Source organism: Dromiciops gliroides, chromosome 6 (assembly GCF_019393635.1).
Source record: "Dromiciops gliroides isolate mDroGli1 chromosome 6, mDroGli1.pri, whole genome shotgun sequence".
Lineage (NCBI taxonomy): Eukaryota > Metazoa > Chordata > Mammalia > Microbiotheria > Microbiotheriidae > Dromiciops > Dromiciops gliroides.
The window spans coordinates 11,229,925-11,251,783 of record NC_057866.1 but is presented as its reverse complement, the minus strand read 5'-3'; the positions used below and the strand labels follow the sequence as shown (position 1 = coordinate 11,251,783).

Genomic DNA, 21,859 nt, shown 5'->3' with positions numbered 1-21,859 from the left:
GCCATGGGGACAGATGGGATTGCTAACGTGACTCATTAATATAGAACAATTGTTCTGGTTCCCTGACAGCATCCTCCCACCTCACCTCCCTTCTGCAGAGGCTCAGCTATTTGGCAACTAGATTGAATAGGAAGGATGGAGGAAGGAGACTGGGGAGCAGGGGGCCCTTCACCTCGGCACAAGGAGAGGTGGGACTTCTTGGTCTGTAAGGTCTTTTGCAGATGTGACATTCTGTGACCCTTAATAACAGTCCTCGAAGGACTCTCATGGGTAATGGGGGTTGGCCTTGCTCTGCTTGGACCAGGAGGAGCTTCAAACCAGAAAGGGAGGTGGAGGGGGGGGGGCAGAACAAGAGTTAGGCTGGAAGTGAGGAAACACTACCCAATATAGCTGGAGCTGTCCAAAAATAGGGCTCTCTACCTACTTACAGGGGCTGCTTCAGGTGATGGTGTGCCCCACCCCCCTCCTAACCGGAGCTGTTCAAATGAAGCTGGGTGACCATTGGTGGGGGAGGGTGGGCAACACACATTTATAAAGTGCCTACTATGTGTCAGGCACTCTGCAAAGAAAGGTCAAAATAGTCCCTGCCCTAAGGGAGTTTAGAATAGAATCAGATCCGAAATTAGAGGTGATTTCCCGAGGGAAGGTGCTAGGGGTAAGGGGGAATCTAGAAAGGCTTCTCATCTAAAAGGTGGGATTTTTACCTGGGACTTGAAAGAAGCCAGGGAGGCCAGGAGCTGGAGTTGAGGTGGGAGGGTGGTGCAGGCTGGGCTCAGGTGTGAGTTGCATTGGATACCCTTTAATCTAGCCCTTCCAAGTGCCCAGGAAAGCGGCTTTGGCCCTGATGCATGACACCCAAAGAGCCGGGCTACCCAAAGGGACAAAACAGCAGCAAAGAGGCATCATCAGTGGGCGAGCTGCCTTCTGCCCCAAGCTGATGGTCTAGCCAAGGTCTCCAAGGTTTGGTCTCCACCCACCTTCCCCAGCACCATGAGAGCAACTGAGATAACTCAGTGGGCAGATCCAGCAGGAGAACCAGAAGACAGGCTGGAGTTTTCCCTTGAGTACTTCTGAAGCTAAGAGAGAGAAGGGGAAGAGAAGGAGAAAGGAAAAGACAGAAACAGGCAGACAGAGGCAGAGAAGTCGACATCTTGCCATCTTTCACAGAGAGGTTAAGGCAGGACAAGATGGCGGTGGTTCCCCTAGATCAAAGACTCTTACTCGTTTTTGTATAGTGGACCCATTGAGTAGTTACTTCTCAGAGTAATGTCTTGTTATACATAAAATAAAATATTTGCAAAGGAAATTTCAAAAAAAAAATCCAATCCCAAATTCATAGAGCCTAGATTAAGAAACTCTCAAGCCAGGTCTGGCGGTCCCCACCTGGTATCCCTGTTACTGGGAGGCTGAGGCTAATGGATCTCTTGTGGTCCGGAGTTTTCACCCAGAGTGTCTGCAGTAAGTCTGCCACCATCATGGTAGGTCCCTGGGGGGAAAGAAGGGGATGCACCAGGCTGCCTAAGGAGAGGCAAATGCGTGTGGATGGAGCAGGTCAAAGCTTTTGTGTGGGGTCATCAGTGGGGCCTGGCCTGTGAGTAGCTGCTTCCCTTCTAGTCTAGGAAAGATCGGGAGACCTAATCTCCAAAAAACCTCCTTTAGAAAGTCCAGTGTTGAAAGGCTCTAACTCAGGGCTGCCTCAGAGGTAACTGCCAAGGGGAAGTCTATTCTCAGCATCTCTCCTCCCAGGCGGCAAGCACATGCCTCTCTCTCTCTCTCTCTCTCTCTCTCTCTCTCTCTCTCTCTCTCTCTCTCTCTCTCTGCCATGTGCTTCTGCAGGAAGTCTCAACGGGGAATATTCAGTCTCCTGAACTCTGGTGTCTGACCTGAGCTCAGAAAAGGAATTGACAAAACAGAGAAGGCAGAGAGAGAGAGTCTCATGGAAACCAAGGGATAGCCACTACAATCTCTATTTGGGAGATGAGAAGGGTAGCTGGCTACAATAATCAAGCAAGCATTCATTAAGTGCCTACTATATACCAGGCATCATTCCGGGCACTGCAGCTACAAAGAGGAAAAAAGCAAACCAGTCCCTGCCCTCAAGGAGAATCTGAATTCCATCTTAGACCTAGATAAGTGTATCCAAAATATAAGAACAGGGACTGTCCTTGTGATGTCATTGGTATAAGGAAGTCCCAGGTAAAGACACTCCCTCTACCAGTGCAGGTATCCACCTCTTCAACTTAGAGTCCTAAGACTCTGCTACCTGCAGCATTCAGATGTTAAAGGACTCTCCCCATGACAGGCAGCATGAGTCAGAGCTAAAACTTGAACCCGGTACTTCCTGGCCCCAAGGTTGACTATCTATATACTGTATCACATAGCCTGACATGAAAAATAGATATACAAGATACCTTTAAGAGTACTGGGGGGAGGAGGAAAGGGCACTAACATCTGGGAGGATTAGGGAAGGCCTTATGTAGATAAATGTATCAGCAAATAGATAAATAATGGACAGAGACGGCATTTACATACCAGGCACTGTACTGTGAACATAAAACATTAGCATATAAGACAATCGCTGACCTTAAGGAATTATCATTCTAAGGGAATGTAAGGGAACATTTATTAGGCACCTACTATGTGCTAGAGCTTTACAATTGCTATCTCATTTGAGGTAGCTGCTCTTATTATACCTAATTTCCAGTTATGGAAACAGCTCAGGGTCACACCACTAAAAATGGTCAAAAGCAGCTGGAAGAGGTGTAAAAGAGTCGAACTGAAGAAGGCTGCGGAGATGGCTGGAAAATGTAGACAGAGACTAGAGATTCTAAAAGGTAGAGATAGAGAGGAAGTGCATCTCAGGAATGAGGGCCAGACAGTGCAAAGACATGGAGGCTGGAGATGGAGTACCAAGAGACAAACATGGAAAGAAATAATAAGATTAACTGGTCTGTAGAACTTGTGGAGAGAAATGTGTAAAAGGGCTGGAAAGGGAAAGTGGAGTCAGGTTGTATTATCATTTAGTATCAATATTACTTTATTAACAATAATAATAGCGATCACTTCTCTATTGTGGTCATTTCCTTAAGGGTCTATGTTTCCTTTACCTCCTTTTTTTTTTAATAGTATTTTCTACTCTAGATCACTATTGATCAGAGAAATGCAAATTAAAACAACTCTGAGGTATCACCTCACACCTATCCAAGTGGCAAATATAACAAAAACAGAAAATATTGGATGTTGGAGGGGATGTGGGAAAACTGGGATGCTGATTCACTGTTGGTGCAGTTGTAAAAAAGACCCACTCATTCTGGAGAGCAATTTGGAACTCTGCCCAAAGGGCTATAGAACTGTGCCTACCCTTGGATCCAGCAATACCACTGCTAGGTTTACAGCCCAAAGACATCCCCAAAAAGAGAAAAAGACCTATTTGTACAAAAATACTTATCGCAGCTCTTTTTGTGGTGGCTAAGAATTAGAAATCAAAGGACTGCCCATCAATTGGGGAATAGCTGAACAAGCTGTGGTATATGATGGTGATGGCATATTATTGTGTTATAAGAAATGACAAGCCAGATGACTTCAGAAAGGCCTGAACTGATGTATAGTGAAGCAAGCAGAACCAAGAGAACATTGTACAAAAAGACAGCAATATTGTTTGATGAAAAACTGAATGACTTGATTATTCTCCATGCCCTTCTTTTGGGGGGGGGGGCAATGAGGGTTAAGTGACTTGCCCAGGGTCACACAGCTAGTAAGTGTCAAGTGTCTGAGGTCAGATTTGAACTGAGGTCCTCCACTGTACCACCTAGCTGCCCTCTGACTTGACTATTCTCAACAACACAATGATCCAAGACAATCCCAAAGACTATTGATTAAACATACTATCCACCTCCAAAGAAAGAACTGATATTGATGGAATAGGCTGAAGCAGGCTATTTTTCACTTTCTTTCATTTGTTTTCTTTTAATCAAGTTTTCTTGTACAAAATGACAAATATGGTAATGTTTTACATAATTATACATGTATAACCCCTATCTGATTGCTTGCTGCCTCAGAGAAGGGGGAGGGGAGGGAGGGAAGGAGGGATGAAAATTGGAACCCAAAACTATAAATAAAAATGTTTATTACATTTTTAAAAATTAAAAAATTAAAGTATGAAAAAAAATTTTAAAACATATTTTAAAATTTCCCCAATTGTATGTCAATACAATTTTAGCGTTCATTCTTTTTAGTATTAAACATTTTTATTTATAGCTCTGAGTTCCAATTTTTATCCCTCCTTCCCTCTCTGAGGCAGTTAGCAATCAGATATGGGTTATACATGTATGATTATGTTTGCTTCCTTTTAACAAAATGCCGTATATATTGTGAACTTCATGCTTAAGGTGCTTAAGAGTGTGGAAGCTGTAGCAGTATTACAGGGGTGGGGAGCATCATGTTTACATTTTTCCAAAAAATTATTTCCTGGTCGATTTTCTTTGAGAAACAAACCACCCCGGGTTGTTGTTACTTTCCTCAATAGAACAAAGATCAGGATTCCCATTGCAACAAGGAAGTCTGGGTAAGTCAAACACAGTAACACACCAGCCCTGTCTGACTGTGCCTACCTCATTCTGCCCCTCTGCTTGCCCACCTCTGTGCTGGGAAGTGGGAGACACAGGCAGACCATTTCCCTTCTTTTCCTGAGTGAGGGTTATGAGCCAACAACGTGACAACATTCCCCTAAGTCTATTTGGTCCCTTGGCATCAGGCAATAGTGTCTGTAACACAAGGGTTACATGCTGATGGACAAGTCATGCAAAAGAAATTGGCAGTATCACCAAATGAGTAAAATACGAATGATTCTGCCTGGCATTTGAAGCCCATACAATCTGGTGCCAACATGCCTTTCTCCTTATTTCTTTTTTCTTTTCTTTTTTTTTTTTTTTTGTGGGGCAATGAGGGTTAAATGACTTGCCCAGGGTCACACAGCTAATAAGTGTCAAGTGTCTGAGGCTGGATTTGAACTCAGGAACTCCTGAATCCAGGGCCGGTACTTTATCCACTGCACTACCTAGCTGCCCTATATAGCACTTTTTAAAGTTTGCAAAGCACTTTACAAATATTGTCACATTTTCTCCTCCCAACATCCCTGGGATGTGTTACCTCTCCCATTTTACAAATGAGGAAACAGGCATCCAAACACTGCCTCCCCCAACATAATCACACACATACACAGAAATAGAGACCCCTAAATTCACATGACATAGGTACTCAACATATTGCATAGTCACATGATTTATTGAATAAAGTGAAATGATTAAGCATTCATTCTTTTTTGTTTTGTTTTGTTTTGTGGGGCAATGAGGGTTAAGTGACTTGCCCAGGGTCACACAGCTAGTAAGTGTCAAGTGTCTGAGGCCAGATTTGAACTCAGGTCCTCCTGAATCCAGGGTTGGTGCTGCCCCTAAGCATTCATTCTTACAAAATTTTGAGTTCCAAATTTTCCAAAAAAAAATAAAGAAAAAAATTTCCAAAGAAAATTAAGTATGCCTCCATCTGCATCCAGAGTCCATCAGTTGTATATCTGGATGTGGAGAGCATGAGTCCTTTGTAATTGTCTTGGTTCATTGTGTCACTGAGAAGAGCTAAGTCATTCATAGCTGATCACTGCACGATGTTGCTCTTACTATCTACAATGTCTTCCTGGTTCTGCTCATTTCACTTTGCATCGGTTCCTACAAGTCTCTCCAGGTTTTTCTGAAATGTGCCAGCTCACCACTTCTTATTGCACAATAGTATACCATTATATTGATATAGCACAACTTGTTCAGCCCCTATTCCCCCCCCCTTTTTTTTTTTTTGCAGGGCAATGAGGGTTAAGTGACTTGCCCAGGGTCACACAACTACTGTCAAGTGTCTGAGGCTGGATTTGAACTCAGGTCCTCCTGAATCCAGGGCCAGTGCTTTAGCTACTGTGCCACCTAGCTGCCCCCCTTATTTCTTTTTTTAAAATTCATTCATTCATTCATTGGCGGGGGAATGAGGGTTAAGTGTCTTGCCCAGGATCACACAGCTAGTAAGTGTCAAGTGTCTGACACCGGATTTGAACTCAGGTCCTCCTGACTCCAGGGCCAGTGCTCTACCACTGAGCCACGTAGCTGCCCCCACCTTACTTCTTTTTAAACGTCCTCCGATGCTATTAATCTGTTACCTCCCAATGATTCCCCACCCTCACTACTTTGTACCAAATATGTACAACCAAGGAAAGCAGCTTTTTCCTGCCTGTCACTGAGGTTACAGTGTACAGCGTCCTCTCGGTTTTGCTGACTTCCCTCGGCATCGGTTCCCCTGGCTCTGCTCCTGTTTCCCGGATGTTCTTATACTCCCAGCTCACTTTTCGGAGCCTTTTTGGACTCCTGGCGCCCCCAGCCCCCACCCCCAGCAGGCACCTTGATTGAAGCCTTGCCACTGGCTCTAGGATACCTGCCCTCAGCCATGGATTTTGTGCGCTTTACAAACTTTCAAAAAATTTTTTATTTTAAAAAGTTTTTTCAATTACACGTAAAGATATTTTTTTGAGTTCCAAATTCACCCCCCCTTCCTTCCTTCCCCCCTCCCGAAGCCAGCCAGCAATCTGATATAGGTTATGCATTATACTCATTTTACAAACTCACACAAAAAAAAGATTTCTTACATTCTTCTAAATCTAATCGCGGAAGATTCTCGCCAAGGGGAAGGGCCCGGCCGGCCTCGGACCTAGGTAAGCGATCTTACAGAAGGGGACGCTGAGGCCGTTTAGAAGCGGGCTGGGCCAGGTCCCGGGGCTGGGTCAGGAGCCGCGGTTACCATGGCGATAGACGCAGGCGGGAGGGCGGGAGGGGGCCGGAGGTGGGGCAGGGCGCGTGACGTCACGGGCGTGCCGCCGCCACCTCCTCCTCCGCCCGCTCCTCGGTGTCTCCCACCAACGTTCACCTACCCCCCGCCCGTCCCTCTCGAGGCCGTTCTGCGCCGGCGCGGACCAAGGAGGGCGCGCGGGAGGGGGCCGGTGCGGCGCATGCGCGCTCTGCGCCGCCGCCGCCGCTTGGTGCCCCCACCGTTGCCGCCGCCGCCGCCTCCTTTCCGCCGGCGGGTGTGCGAAGGAGGAGCCGGAGCCGGGGTCGCCGCCACCATGGGGGTGAGTGAGGCCGGGCCAACCCCCCCCCCCCTCCCCAGGGACCCCTCCCCCATTGTTCCCGGGACCCCCCCTCACGTGACCCCCGACCCCTCCGGCCCCACGTGACCCCTACTTCCCCCCGCTTCCCGTCATCCCCTGGGGCGCCCCCCGCCGCGAGCTCCTTGTCTCGTTTTCTTCCCCCCCAATCCTCCATATGCTCGGGGCAACCTCCCCCCAGTTACCATGTGCTCCTGGAGCCCCGGCCCCGGGTTCGAGCCCAGCCTGGGACACTCGCAACCTGACCTTGGGTGAATCACTGAACAGCCCGGGGCCTCAGTTTCCCCACCTGTAAACGGGGCCTCCCCCCCCCCCCGCGCGGCCCGCTCTTCTCGCGAGGGCGCCAGGGTCTTTTGTGACCTTCACCTCCGTGGCGGGGGGGGGGGGGGGAGACCTCCCCTCCCTGGGTCTGTGACCCTGTGAAAACCCCAGGAGGGAGAGAGGGGCCCGGGTTTGAATCCCGGACCCTACCCTTTAGTGTGATCTTGAGCAAAACCCTCGGGCCTCAGTTTCCCTCTCTGTAAAATGAGGGGGGTCGGACCCCAACCCCCCAGTTCCTGGGGTCTTCTCACGCTCCCTGCCTCTGTTTGCCTCAGGAGAGCTGCCTGGCAAGACCCCTCCCAAAGATCTCTGGACTCAGGAGAGGGACTGCTTGTCCATGAGGGGAAACTGAGGCCCCATGAGGGGCAGGTCACCTGGGGGCCTTTCATATCCTCTGCCCCCCTCTCTTTTGAGCTTAGTTTCCCCCCCTGAAATGCTGGCTCCCATGGACCTTTGCATGGACAAACGCTTCAGAGCCTGAGCAAGCTTGGGGACCCTACATGGGCCGGCCCCCAGAAACAAGGGCAGCTGGTGTGTTGGGGTGCCCTGTTGCTTCTTCCTCCTCTGGGTCAGGGTCTCTGGCGACCAGAGGGAAGCGCAGAGGCCTCCGTCTCTCCAGTTCTAGCCAGCCCCCCATGGGTGCCCCCTGGGGGAGCAGGAGCCAGACCCCTAAGGGGGCATTTGGTGGGGAGCAGATAGAGCAGGTAGCAGACTTCACTGGACACCTGGGATGAGACTTCCTTATGGCTTAACCCTCCCTGGGAATGCAACGCCCCCTGCCCATGCCCAGAATCAGGGGCGGCCCCTAGAAACTTTTAGGACACTCAGCCACACCTTTTGTGTTTCCCGTCCCTAAGCTGAATCTTCACTGCCCCCAGTTAGCATTATATACAGCCCCAGTTTACAGAGGAGGAAGCTGAGGTCTGAGAAGTGCCAGAGCCTGCCCACGCACCCCCACTGTGGATATCATAGTGGGTGTGGACCCCACGTCCTGATGCCCCCCCCCCCAGGCCTGGGGGGGAGGGGAGCTCGGCATTGAGCACTCCAGGTTTTTAACAGGAACTCACATTTTGGTTGTTCTTTAAGGTTGAAGTTCTGTGCTCGAAACATCTCTGGGTTATGTGGGGAGTGTTATCCCCACTTTATAGTTGAGAAAACTGCCGCCCAAGTGACTTACCCACAGTCATGTAGCTAGTAAATGTCAGAGTTGGGATTTGAACCCAAGTCTTGCCTGACTCCAGGTAGAGGACTGCAGCTTTCTCAGAAGGCCTAGTGGTGGCCTCTTCTCCTTCTTCTCTACACTCCCTGGCTAGCCACCTCCCGGCTCTGCCCCTGCCATGATCAACTCTATGCTCTGGATCCCCAGATGGCTCCATCCGGCCCTAGTCACTTTGTGGGCACCAGCCCCACGGCCCCGGCTGCCTCTTGGACATCTTTCGGTCTTCATTCACCCAGCACAGCACATCAGTGGCCAAACCCTCCTCCATGGCAATAGCTGCTGGGGAAATCAGGGTGAGGGGGCATGCGGCCCCATGTCTTCTCAGGCCCGTCCACACTCCCCTCAGATGCCTGAATGCAGGCCTGCCCGGCTCAGCCGCTGCTCAGTCCCTGCAGAGCTGCCCCTTCCCCCTTCTATTTCCAATAGAAACACTTCTGGGGGCACCCTCCCTGATTCCTGCTGCAGCGGCCCACAGCTCCCAGCCTCTGCCTGGCCACTCACCCACCAATCCTTTGTCCTGGCTGGCTGCCGTGGCCAAAATGCTCTCCCTCCCTGCCTCCTTGTCTTGGCATTAGCTCAGATCCCACTTTGCGGGCCCCCAAGTTATGTGTTCGGACAGAAAGTCCCCAAGAGCAGGGAACGACTTTGCCTTTCCTTGTATTCCAGCCCTCAGCCCATTCCTGGCATATAGCAGGTGCTTACTAAATGCTTGGAGACAGACTAGATTCATTTTGCTTTTCAGCCCGTGCCTAGCGACAGCGTCCAAACTCCCTAGGATGACTCCCCTCCTGGTTGTGGGTGCCAGGCCACTCGGAATATCCCACCGAGTACTGCTGTTCTGGGCAGGCCCTTTAGCACTTTGCCAGGACAGGGTGGGTCTGGCACCCTCCTGGGTAGACAGCTTGGCTCAGTGCCACAGAGTCAAGCCCATTGGAAGTGCCGGGACGGCCCTGCTTCAGGCCTGCCCCCATTGCAGGGGATGCTCCTCTTGTCTTTGGCCTGGGCAGCAGAAGCCCCTCCCTGGACCTGTTCATCCAAGCACTGAAGGGCTAGTTAAATACAGGCCCCAGAAGGCGCATTTAGCTCCTGGCCCGACTCCGGGAGTGGGCCCATAAATCTCGCTGTGCCCCGTGCTCTGACTCCCTGCAGTCGTTCATGGGCCTGGAAACCCAATGAGGCAAGTGTGCAGGAGGCTCCTGCCTCCCAAGGGGCCTGAGTCAAAGGTCAGCGGCCTCCCCAGGTGCAGGAGCCCCCACTCCATTCCGGGCCTGAGGCTGGCATTGCCCCGTTGGCACCTTGATCTTGTTTGGGATGTATTTATACCAAGTTAAAGTAGAAGACTCTGCGCCCCCCACCCCGGGCATTGCCTTCTCACCCCAAGGGAGAGGTTCCACCTTTGCCTCCAGCCTGTCTCAGCCCTAGGGACTCGGGCCTGACTGTCACCTCTTCCCACCTCCATTCTCCCCTCTCTTCCTCTCCCCCTCTTTGTTTCCTCCCTTCTCTTCCTGTCCCATCCTTGCTCCTCTCTCCATCCCCCTTCTCCCTTCGCCTCCTGTTTCTCTCCTCTTCTCCCCTTCCTCCCTCTTCCCTTCTGCTTGGTGTCAGACTTGGCCACCATGATTTTCATCCCACCATAACATGATCCTGTAGGCACACTCATGATCAGGTCACATCTCCTGAAACTGATATTTCTAGTGCGAGGTCAGTATAGCTCAGCCCAGGGGTTGGGATCGGTTCTGTCCCTGCAAGCCCACATTTGAAAGGGATTCCATCAGGCCCCTGCCTTCATGGAGGTACTATAGGCTAACAGGGATGGAGAGGACCTTAGGTCCCAGCTGATCTTAATGCCCTTTTATAGAAGAGGAAACTGAGGTCCAGAGGGGACCAATAACTTTGAGCTTGCAAGACTTTGGCCTTGTGCTTCAGGGCCCATTACTCTTTTCTTAGTACACAGTAGGTAGGCAGGTATTTGTTGGTCAGTGGGTATCCTCATAGGAAGAGGTTCCTGGAATTGATGGTGTCTAAACTATTGAATGCCAATGTAGCTGGGTGGCTCAGTAGATAGAACTCTGGGCCTGGAGTCAGGAAGGCCTGAGTTTCCATCTGCCCTTAGATATGCACTAGTTGTGTGACCCTGGGCAAGTCACTTCACCTCTGTCTGCCTCAGCTTCTTTAGTTGTAAAATGGGCGTGATCATAGTACCTGCCTCCCAGAGTTGTGAAGATTGAATGAGATAATATTTGTAAGGGTGCCAGGCACGGTGGGCACCTAATAGATGCTTGTTTCTGTCTTTCTTCCTGGGTCCCAGCCCTCAGGGGAGCGGCTAGCTGCTGTCAGCAGTCAGCATCCTGAGCATGGCAGCTGGGGTCTGTGCTCAGCAGTGCCTGGGTCACCCATGGCTCCCTCCTCAGAGCTTTTCCCTGAGCAGGGAAGGTGACAACTCTTGGCTTTGTCACAGGTGTGATGGCCCAAAAGGGACCCACAGCTTTCTTGTGACCCAGGTCACTTATCAGTGTGGGATCCTCCTTGTGCTTTTCCCATTGGCTGAGCTATCACAAGGCCGCCGCTGCAAAGAGAGGGCCGAGCCACGTGCTCGGAGCCCAGGGGCGGCTCGGTGCAGGCTGACCCCTGGCGGCCAGCTCCTTCTGCTTTGGAAGCATGGGAATCCAGACCAGCCATTTCCCCCCAGTGCCTCTCAGATTCTGAATCTGTCAAATGCTACCCCGCATTAGTGGGCACCATCTGCCTCCGACTGTTGGGAGCAAAGTGCCTTGTAAAGGGCACTTAGGAAGGTGCCTCGGTAGCCCCTCTCTTGACACCCATCCTGGCCTTCAGGGTGAGCTTCCCCAGCCCAGATGGCAGGGCCTGTCTAGCATCAGAACGGGACTAGCCCCGGTGAAGAGCCAAGCGGTGTTCCCTGGCTCCTTTTGTCTGCCCCTGCTGCTGGGCGGGCTTCTGGGAGCCCCTTGTCCCGCACCAGGCCTTGTGCTAGATCGGAGCCACCTTTCCCCAGCACTGGGTAGTCTCGGGGCCTCCTGGCTCTGCCCACAGGAGGAGGGGCGGTGACCGCTCAGGGTTGGGGATCTGCTTGTCATACAGGGAGGGGTGGGTGAGAACAACACTGTTCAAACCGCCCCCCTCCCCCGCCAAGCCCCGCTTCTTTTAGGTGTTGCTGTACTCCCCAGGCTGCCCACTTCTACTTGGACGTGGTTGGTGTTCAGGAAGCCTCTGCTACATCCTGGGTTGCTGGGAGGGCCTATTTCCCACTTTGCCCATCTACCTCCAGAGAGAATCTCTGGCTCATGTGTTCTCAGTCAGCCACAGCCTGGGTAGGGTCATTGGGTAGCACACAAGTTGGACTTCTGGGAGTTGGTGCAAGATTCCATATCTGGGATTCCCCAGAGTGTGGTCCAAAGCAGAGCTGCCCCTAGTTTGAACAATGAGCTGTGTGGCTTGGGATGAGCCTCAGTTTTCTCATCTCTGAAATGGGCACAGTAATACTTGTACTGCCTGACTGTCTCAGGAGGGCAGGGATTGGTAAATTGTTATGGGACTGGAACATAATCCTTTCTCCTCCGAACTAGAGAGGGCCAAGAGCTTCATCCAGGCGAGCTTGGAGAGCAAAGCTGAGCTCTGACTCCAGATTCCAGATGAGGGCGGCCGTCCCCCTCCTACAAAAGCAGTGCCCATCCCATGCACATCAAGACAGACACTCAGACCCTGGAGATGTGGGGAAGCCAGCTTACTGAGGAGGGACTGTGGTCCGCTTAAGAACGCTGACATTCCTCCATGGTACCGACGGGGTTATTGCCTGGACAGTCTGTCCTCAGCTTGTGCGGGCTAATGTCCCTAGAAAACCTCGAGCCCAAATGGAGTGCTGCCATGTCGCACCTCTCAGAGACCACAAGCCCCATGAGCTTTCTCCTGGGGCTGCTGAGAATGCACTGCTCCATCCAGCTTGTTATAGCCACACAACCCCTGATCCCGTGCACTTTGCTGAGCAGTCCTCAGAATGCGGGCACAGAGTAGAATTCGGAACTTGCAGGGCCTTTTTTCTCACTGGCGCTTTCCACCTTTTTGCAGACACAAGGAATCATCAAGTTGTTAGCCCCAAACCCCAGCTGATGCAGCCACAGACATGCTGCCTGACATCTCTCTGACACCTTTGTTTTCTCACTAAGCCTGTCGCCCAAAGGCCTTGCCCTCTGCTCAGGGGCACGATTGCAACACAAAACTTGGGTTTTGAAGACAAGCTGTGAAAAATGCAGCGAAGGCCCAGGGAGCTCTTGACAGCAGGAGGGTAGACGAGACCAGCATAGGGCCCAGCGGGATGCCAGCTGCCCCGCACACTTGTGCGCCTTGGCGCGCCTCTCGCTTTTTTCTCTGCTGCACACATACATGGCTGTCAGCGCAGAAGTGAAAAGGGAGTTACTGAGAAAACCACAAGTGCTTGAAGTCAGGGAGGTTCAGTGTGCAAATGCTGCGGATTGGCAATAACGTGCTCTTGAGAGCTGTGTGAGAGAGTTTTTCCCTCTCGTCCCGGTGGGCTCATGAGTGTCTCTGGGCCACTTGGCTCAGCCCTAAGGGGACTCCTCACTTCTCTGTCACATGTATGGAATGGGCCTTCCTAGGAGGGTGATGGGTCCCTCATCTGGGGCCCAGCTTTGCCCCCAGGCTCCCCTGGACTGAGCTCTGCCCTCCCTAGCTCTGAGTTGAAAGGAATGCTTTCAAGTGCCAGGGACCTCTAGACCTGTGACCTTCTGAGGTGGCCCCTGGGCTTCGGACAGAGAAGAACCTTCTCTCATCTTTGCAGAGAAAGTCCAGTAAGGCCAAAGAGAAGAAACAGAAGAGGCTGGAGGAGCGGGCTGCCATGGACGCTGTCTGTGCCAAAGTGGAAGCCGCCAACAAGGTGAGCTTGGTTCCTCCTTCCTGCCCTCTCCCCGCAGGGGAAGCACCAGTCAGTCATCAGCCACCCTCCTCAGCCACTGTCCAGGAGGATGGCGTGGCCACCCAGGCTCACTTGGGCTAAAAGCTGGGGAAATGGGGAGTTGAGCCAAGGCTGGCTCCTTGACCTGGGAGGGGTTTGCAGTCAGCACACATGATGGGCACACAAAATGTGGACCTGCATGCTAAGGTTACAGAGCTCAGACCCCAGACTGGGGTCAGAGGGAGGAGTGTGCCAGGCATGGGCAGCTACTCCGTCCATGCCCGGAGAGGAGGGTGGCATGTCTGGGAAGGCTCATCTGCTCTGCTGGAGGGTAGTGTGTGGGAAGGGCGAGAGATAGGAGCTGGGGCTGGAGAGGGCAGCCTGGCCCCAGCCCTGCCCAGCCTCAGTTTCCTTATCTGTAAATGACTCTAGAGCCTCAAAGGCTCCCCTCAGCTCCTGGTCTCATTAGTCGATAGGCAGGAGGAGCCCCTGAGCAATCTGCCTTGTGTGGTGTTGACTTGAGTATGTTGGCCATGTGGGCAGAGCTGGGAGCCACGTTCTCTGTCTCTGCTGGAGAAGATGCCCCCAACCACCTGCAGCTGTTGCCCCTTCCCCACCCTCGGCCCCCTGTGCTCAATTGCTCCTTGGCTGGGCCATGTACTGGGCCAGGGGTGGGGAGAGAGGCAGAGTGGAGGGTCCTTCAGGCACGAATCTGTCTGTTGTTAACTCACATGGTCAGAAGTCTCCTGGGCGTCCGTGTAGGACAGAGGAAGAAAGATGGATCAGTCGAAGGCGCTCTGGGGTGGGCAGCCCTCAGTGCCCCAGACTGGCTGTCCTGAAACGGTATCTCAGCCTCTGCTGGTGTTCATGCTAATACTTCCACTTCCCTTTTTCCTCTTCAGCTCGAAGACCCCTTAGAGGCCTTCCCTGTGTTCAAGAAATACGACCGGAACGGGTGAGTCCCAGTGGCCTTTGCTCGCTCTCCTTAGGGTCTTCAGAATCATGCCTCCTTCCCCTGGACCTATGCTGGCCTCAGGAGCTGCTCAGGTGGTTGGTCAGTAAGCATTGTTTAAGCACTGACCTTTTGCCTTAGAAAGAGGCTCCTGGGCAGCTAGGTGGTGCAGTGGATAAAGCACTGGCCTTGGATTTGGGAGGACCCGAGTTCAAATCCAGCCTCAGACACTTGACACTTAACCAGCTGTGTGACCCTGGGCAAGTCACTTAACTCTCAATGCCCTGCAAAAACAAAACAAAAAGAAAAGAAAGAGGCTCCCAATTCTTTAGAGACTGTGGCTTTGCCTCCATTTCCCTGCTTCCCCAATATTCTCAACTTGCTTTGGGAGCCTGTAGGTAAGGGCTTTCCTTTTCTTTCTCCCCCACAGCAGAATGTGGGCTGGGGAGGGCGGCCCGGTCACTTGTGGGCTACTCGCCGGGGGTCTGGCCAGAGCATAGGCTACATCAGTGTGCGGCCCCTGTGAGGCCAGTGGGCTCCACGCCCAGCGCTCCCCAAAGGCAGCCTCCTAAGGTAAAGCTGGTTGCTTTTCCTGGCTCGGGCAGTGCCTGAGGCAGATGGGCCTGGATCTGCCTTTCACTCTTCTCCAGGCTCACGTTTAGTCCCCAGGAAGTTTTTAGCCAGCCCCGAACATCCTCTTAGAGCTTCTGAATCACAGTAGCCACAGGCCCTTTGGGAGGCACCATACCCATGTGGCCTGAGCCTGGCAGCCCCTCCCAATGGGCACCCAGAACATCTGCAGCCTCATGTGTTCATGACAGACTGGACTGGACTGATACCTGACCAAAGAGCCAGCCCTGGACAAGTCAGAAGCAGGGCCAGATGGGCCATGAACACCCCTGGGTCAGTGACTCATCTTAACAAGAGCAAAGTGGGTTCCCATCCACCCCTGCTCTCCCTGTAGTGTTCTTTCCCCCCCCCCCCCCCCCCCCCCCCCCGCCTTTTGTAAGAGAGGAGGCATCTCAGGCACATCCCACTGAAAGGAAGTTTCAGAACGTGTGATGGGGAAATGCCATGGGAAAGCTGGGAAGACTGGGATGCAAGTGAAGTGAGCAGAACCAGGACAATTTACACAGTAATAGCAACACTGTTGAGAGTGGGGGGGAAGGGACTGAGCATTTATTTAGCACCAGCTGTGTGCCAGGCACACAGCCCTAGGAGGCAGGCGCAGTTATCCCCATTTGACAAATGAAGAAATAGAGGTTAAGTGGCTTACCCAGGGTCACTTAGGCTGGATTTGAATTCAGGTCTTCCTGACACCAGGCCCAGCACTCTGTGCACAGCCCTACCCCACTGCCCATCCAACCACCCTGAGAGACACACATGAGTGCAGAGGACCCGGCTCTCCATCTCCTGCAGAGGGGCCATCATCAGTCTTGCAGCTGATGTTTAGCGCCTCCTGTGTGCCAGGCCCTGAGCTAAGGCCGAGGAGACAAAGAAAGGAGCTGCCAGTCTCTGATGGGGCAGACGCTGGGCACTAGTGCGCTCTGGCTGGGGCAGGCAGGGAGTGACCTTGGGGGAGGGCAGTGAGATGGAGACCTGGGGAGTCAGAGAGGTCTGGAGTCCAGGGCGGGGGCCCGGGTCACTGGACGGGAGAAGACTGGGGCCATAGGGAGCTCCTGAAGGTTATTGAGTAGGGACAGTGACGTGATCCCTTTGGTGGCTGCATAGAGGGCAGACCAGGGGAGAGCCTGGCGGCAGGCAGACCCCCAGGAAAGGCTTGAGGGGAGGTGGCCGGGCACCAGGTTCATTGCTAACTTTGCCACTTGTAGCAGGGGGACCTGCCTTAGTTTCTTCATGTGAAAAGTGGGAATAAGTGATAAAACACTTCGCTCAGTAAGGGAGCAAGTTAGTATAGAGAAGGTCAAGGGGAGAAAGGAGACGGGGCCTGGGGTGAGGCCTCAGCAGGGTGAGCTGGGACTGTCTCCCCCCACAGATTGAACGTCTCCATCGAGTGTAAGCGAGTGTCGGGGCTGGAGCAGGCTACCGTGGACTGGGCCTTTGATCTCACCAAGACCAACATGCAGACCTTGTAAGTGGCCCCCAAAGGCCTGGACAGCGCCCCCTGCTGCCCCACCCGCTCTGCACGCCCTCATCTTCCTCCCATTCCCCAGGTATGAACAGAGTGAATGGGGCTGGAAGGACCGAGAGAAAAGGGAAGAGATGACGGACGACCGGGCCTGGTACCTCATTGCTTGGGAGGAGAGCGCCGTCCCAGTGGCCTTCTCACACTTCCGCTTCGATGTGGAGTGTGGGGACGAAGTCCTGTACTGGTGCGAGCTGAGCCCCGGGGTGGGGGGAGCCAGGGGAGGTCCTGACAGGGAGGGGCTTGACGGTTGCTGGGGGGGATCCATGTCCTTGAGGAGCAGACCTGGGGCTCCCGAGCTGCCTCCCCCTCCCCTCCCCCTCGGGGCATTCATCACCTTGGCTGGAGCTGGCCTTTGTCTAGCGCTCTAAGGCTGGGCTTCTTAAACCTCTTCCCGGGGTATATAGGTTTACAGAGTAGGTATACATGACCTTTGACTGTTGCCCCCCACAGTCAGTTATGTGACTCTGTATGGGGTTGAGAGCCATAGTTTGGTTGTTGGGAATCTTGGTTTATCCTCAACAAGTTAAGGGACCCACCCAGGGTCACACTGTAGGAACGTGTCTGAGGCAGCATTTGAACTCATGTCTTTCTGACCTGAAGTCTAAGACTCTACCCCTTGGGCCACCTCGCAGCCTCCATGGGGTCTGTGGTGTACAGGGTGCCAGGCCTAGCTGTGAATGTGTCTCCCTCTCCCCTTCTGTCCCTCACCACCATCTCCTCCCTTCGCCACTCCTCATCTCCTCTGCCTGTGTACATGGATTGGTCTGGTCCTGCCTCCTCCTTGAGTGCCTCTCAGAGGAACTCTTCCTGGGGGGCAGCTCAGCTCACTGTGACCCCCTGTTCCTCCAGCTACGAGGTCCAGTTGGAGAGCAAAGTGCGGAGGAAAGGTCTGGGGAAATTTCTGATCCAGATCCTGCAGCTCGTGGCCAACAGGTATGGAGGGGGGGGCAGCCCCTCTGAGGGAGGAGGGGGTTTTACATTTGGAGCTATTTTGTTTGACACAAGCCCCCAGATAGCCCCAGCCTTCCCCAAGGAGCCTTCCTGTCCTTGGTTGTTTGGGGGTGGGCCACCCTGGGCGCTTCGGGCTGGGGAGCTCAAGCACATCCCCCCCTCCTTCCCCACAGCACCCAGATGAAGAAGGTCATGCTAACAGTGTTCAAGCACAACCATGGGGCCTACCAGTTTTTCAGAGAGGCATTGCAGTAAGTCATGGGGCCCTGGATCCGAGGGGGCACCACTCTGGCTTCGTTGCCACCTCTCCGCAGAGGGCACTCTGAGTGGTGACCTCTCCAGCACGTTGGCATTGTACCCAGGGTTAGGGGACCCAGCACCTGCTGTCCTGCAGGATGCTGTGGAGGCAAAGGATCCCCCCGAGCTAGTGCCCAGCTCAGGGGCCACAGGAGGCCCCTTCCCACCCCAGGCTGCTTTGCCCTTTCTTGTCCCTCCTGTTTCAGTGCTGAGGACTTGGGCAGGGTAGCCAGTGCTTAGTTCCATGTGACTCAGGCCCTCACCTCTTTCCTCTGCTTTTTCTCTCCTTGAGGCCCCTTGAGCTTGGAGGGAGGGAATCCCATGGGGCTGCGGGGCCCTGGCTTTCTCTTGTGTGAATAAAGGGTGCCTGTAGCTCCTGCCTCTTGGGTGGTTGTGGGACCCCCACAAGATCACCCAGAGCAGGCTTAGCCAGGCATGAAGAGCTGGTTGGGCCTCACAGGAGGCACCCCTGCCTTACGGAGGCACCCCCCACCCTACAGGTTTGAGATTGACGACACCTCTCCCAGCATGTCCGGCTGCTGCGGCGATGACTGCTCCTATGAGATCCTCAGCCGGAGGACGAAGTTCGGGGACAGCCAGCATGCCCACTCAGGTGGGCACTGTGGTGGTTGTTGCCACTGAGGCTGCACCAGGCCCCAGAGCCACCTCTCCCCCTGGCCTGGCCCCTTCCCCTTTCCCATCACTCCACACATTGTCAGCTGCCTCTCACCTCTCGGGGCCTCCGGGGCTCTGGGGGCTGCCAGCATGTACCCCCAGAAGCCCAGGCCCTTGCTGTTGGGGGAGCAACTCCAGGCACCGCCCCCTCCTTTGGCCCTCGTCTGCCCTCCCCACAGCAGAGGGGAGCAGGGCGGGACTGTGGAAGAACCATCCCATTTCTCATGGCCCATTGGGGCTTGTTTCCAAGCCACATCTTTGGAAGTGTCTCTCGTCCCTTTCTCTACTTAGCCAGAACCCCAGCCCCCCCAGAGTAACCCCCCCCCATTGCTTGTAGCACAGCAGCTGGACACTGCTGGGTTCCCCCCCTCAGAGGAGAAAGGAGAAGTGGGGTGCGTGTCCAGCCCCAAGGGGTATGGGAGAAAACGTTGGCATTAGGTTTGAGGCTCAGCCTTCCCTCATAAAGGACCGTCTTCCAGAGGGAAGACCTTCTGTGGCAAGAAAGGGGGGGGGCGAGGCCGGCTCTTTTGGAAGGTGGCTGTTTGCCGATCTTCAGAGGAAAGTTGACCCTGGGGTCCCTGGGACCCTTCTTCTCTCCATTGGGCCAGGGAGGAGCCGCCTACCTGGGGAGAGCTCTGGGCCCCTGCTTTAAGAAGGTCCATCAGCAATGCTACCTTGGCTTGTGCTTCTCCTGCTCTGAGCCCTTCCCCAAACTGCTGCTGCCCGCTCCTGGGGAAGCTACATCAGGGAGCCCCAAGGCTTCCCCTGGAAAGAGGCCCCATTCCTCTTTGTATGTCCAGTGCCATTTCCTCTGGACTTCGGTGCTGATTCTTCCTTCCCCAGCCCAGTAGCAGCAGACCCTGCTTCTAGCCCCCTGGGGCCTCTCCCACCTCTGCCTCAGTGAGGCAATAGTGCTGCTCACCCTGTACAGACTCCACCAGCTGTCAGTGGACTTGAGGGGCAGCGAGGCTCGAGCCTGGCCTCACTCAGTTTCTTTCAGGGATGCCCTCTGACCTGCTCCCAGCCAGCCAGAACTGATCCATCTCTCTGGCAAGAATCTACTCTGTCCTTCCTAGGATGCTGAAACAGGGAAGACAGAAGGGCCCTGTGGAGGGCTTGGGACAGGGGGCAGAGGAGGGAGGGGCTTTTCAGATGCTGCCCTCCCTCCCTGCTCCTGGGAAGCCCCTTTAGGGAGCGTCTTCAAAGTTTTAACCTCTGTGAAGGTTCTTATAGCAGGTCTGTGCTTGGCCCTGAGCACAGATTCTCCTCACACCTGCAAAGCCCCAACTCAGGAGGCAACTGTGCCTGCATGTTCTTAGACTCTCTCTTGCAAGCCCCTCCCCCTTCTCCTCTGGGCACACTGTGCCGTCCTACAAAACACCAGCCTGTGAGCTGCCGGAGACCAGGGACCCCGAGCACTGGGCTTACACTCCCCGCTTCAGCTCACACCCTGCTTTCCCTCGGAAAAAGCCAAGATTTGGTTTGTTTTCTTTTGAAGACGCCTTTGCAGCTCTTACACTGGATGAAATCCCCACTCCTCCACCCCGGGTGTTTCTGGGGGAAGCTCCCGCCACGGTGGATTTTCTGGGTCATTGAAAGGGGCGGATTTGGGCTCCCTCACCCTGGGAGTAAATGAAGTACCTTTTGAAGAAGTTTCCTTCTCTCCAGGGATGCGAACCAAAAGACTTGGGGTCTCTGATCATGGATTTCTGACTGTTTATACCCCCAGAATTCCAAAAGAATCCCCAACAAAATCCCAAGTAACCTGAGTTCATTCACTGTGTGTGTCTTTTTTACTGACTTCTTGACCTCTCCCTAATAACCACACCCAGCTTGCCAGACTTATTTGCAGGGGGATGACACTGAAGTCACCCCCATCTTTATCCCAGCACTCTTCTGTTGATTGAACCGACAGGAGTAGAATCTAAGGACTAGCAAGTCATTCCTTGGTTTGGTTTTCCTGTTTTGAGATCCCCTTGGCCCTCTCTCACATCAGTGTCTTGCCTCAACTTCTACTAAGTTTAGTTTTTCAGAATCGTAGCCCTCTGTTTGGACGGCATCATTGTTTGGGGGGGTATGTCGAAGTATTTCTGTTAAAGATAAGTTGTATTCATCCTGTGCCCATGCTGGGTCACTTCTGTTGGTGTGTCTGTGTACATGCGTGTGTGGGAGTGAGTATGTGCTCAGATGAGTGTGATTCTTTTTTAACCCTTTCTGTTTTTTTAGAGGAAAATTTGAAGACAGACCGCTACTCTTTATATATATATATTTTTTTCCTTAGCAAATTCTTTTCTCACTGGAATCAAAGGGAAAAAAAAGCAAACCTTTTGCATTGGTTTTATTTGTATGTTACAAATAAAAGACACTTTGTTCAGTTGCTAGTATGACTTTCTGGCAGAATGGGATGGGAGTAGGTGAAGGGGCTGTCTATTTGAGGGTGGAGTTCTGCAAAATTTTGGTCAGCATGGTGCCCTGGAAAGCATAATGAAGATCTGCAGGGGCAGCCTACTGAGGGCTGTGGACTTAACAGCCACTCAGTCCTCAGCTCTGATGTGATCTGTTCTTGGGCAGAATCAAGATGGCCAAGTGAAAAGTCCGAACTGCCAGACTTCTCCCAAAACCTCTCCTACCAAACGAGCACAGAAAACACCAAGCAGAATTCTGAGCTCAGAAACCAACAAAAGGTCATAGACATTTTTTCAGCCCAGAGCAGCATAGGATGACAGGAAGAAAGGTCTGTGGACACTAGGTTTGTGACCTCATTTGGGGTTTTCTTGGCAAAGATACTGAAGTGCCTTGCCATTTCCTTCTCAAGGTCATTTTACAGATAAGGAAACTGGGAACAGGGTTAAGTGATTTGCCTAGGGTCACATAGCTAGTAAATTTCTGGGGCTAGATTTCAACTCAGGTCTTCTTGACTCCAGGTCTGGTGCTCCATCCAATGTGCCACCTAGGTGCTGAAAGGGTGAGAAAACAAAAAAAGAACCTGACCGTAAATACCTGCCATGGTGACAGGGAAGCTCAAGGCAAATTCAGAAGATTGCATAAAAACATGAGCAAAGACTCAAAGAAAATTGGATATTGGACACAGGCCCAATAACCTCCTCCTAGAACTAAAGAGAGAAAGGTGTGTGTAAATACTGTTAACCTGGAAATTAAATAAACTATAGAAG

The 21,859-nt window shown here is 52.9% G+C and overlaps 1 protein-coding gene across 1 annotated transcript; it reads left to right on the top strand.

Moving 5' to 3' along the window:
* The first annotated feature begins 7,061 nt into the window (after window positions 1–7,061).
* Window positions 7,062–21,060, top strand: NAA40 (N-alpha-acetyltransferase 40, NatD catalytic subunit). Its single transcript, XM_043973506.1, has 8 exons — window positions 7,062–7,159; window positions 13,549–13,644; window positions 14,565–14,617; window positions 16,611–16,706; window positions 16,789–16,947; window positions 17,613–17,696; window positions 17,888–17,965; window positions 18,512–21,060. The coding sequence occupies exons 1-8, from the start codon at window positions 7,154–7,156 to the stop codon at window positions 18,651–18,653; spliced, it is 714 nt and encodes a 237-aa protein (XP_043829441.1). The 5' UTR covers window positions 7,062–7,153; the 3' UTR covers window positions 18,654–21,060.
* The last annotated feature ends 799 nt before the right edge of the window (window positions 21,061–21,859 follow it).

What these genes read in the sequence shown, in the direction of transcription:
- NAA40 (XM_043973506.1), top strand. An exon ending in AAGACCAACATGCAGACCTT is followed by an intron (nt 16,707 to 16,788) that starts GTAAGTGGCCCC and finishes CCCATTCCCCAG; the next exon opens with GTATGAACAGAGTGAATGGG. An exon ending in CTGCAGCTCGTGGCCAACAG is followed by an intron (nt 17,697 to 17,887) that starts GTATGGAGGGGG and finishes CCTTCCCCACAG; the next exon opens with CACCCAGATGAAGAAGGTCA.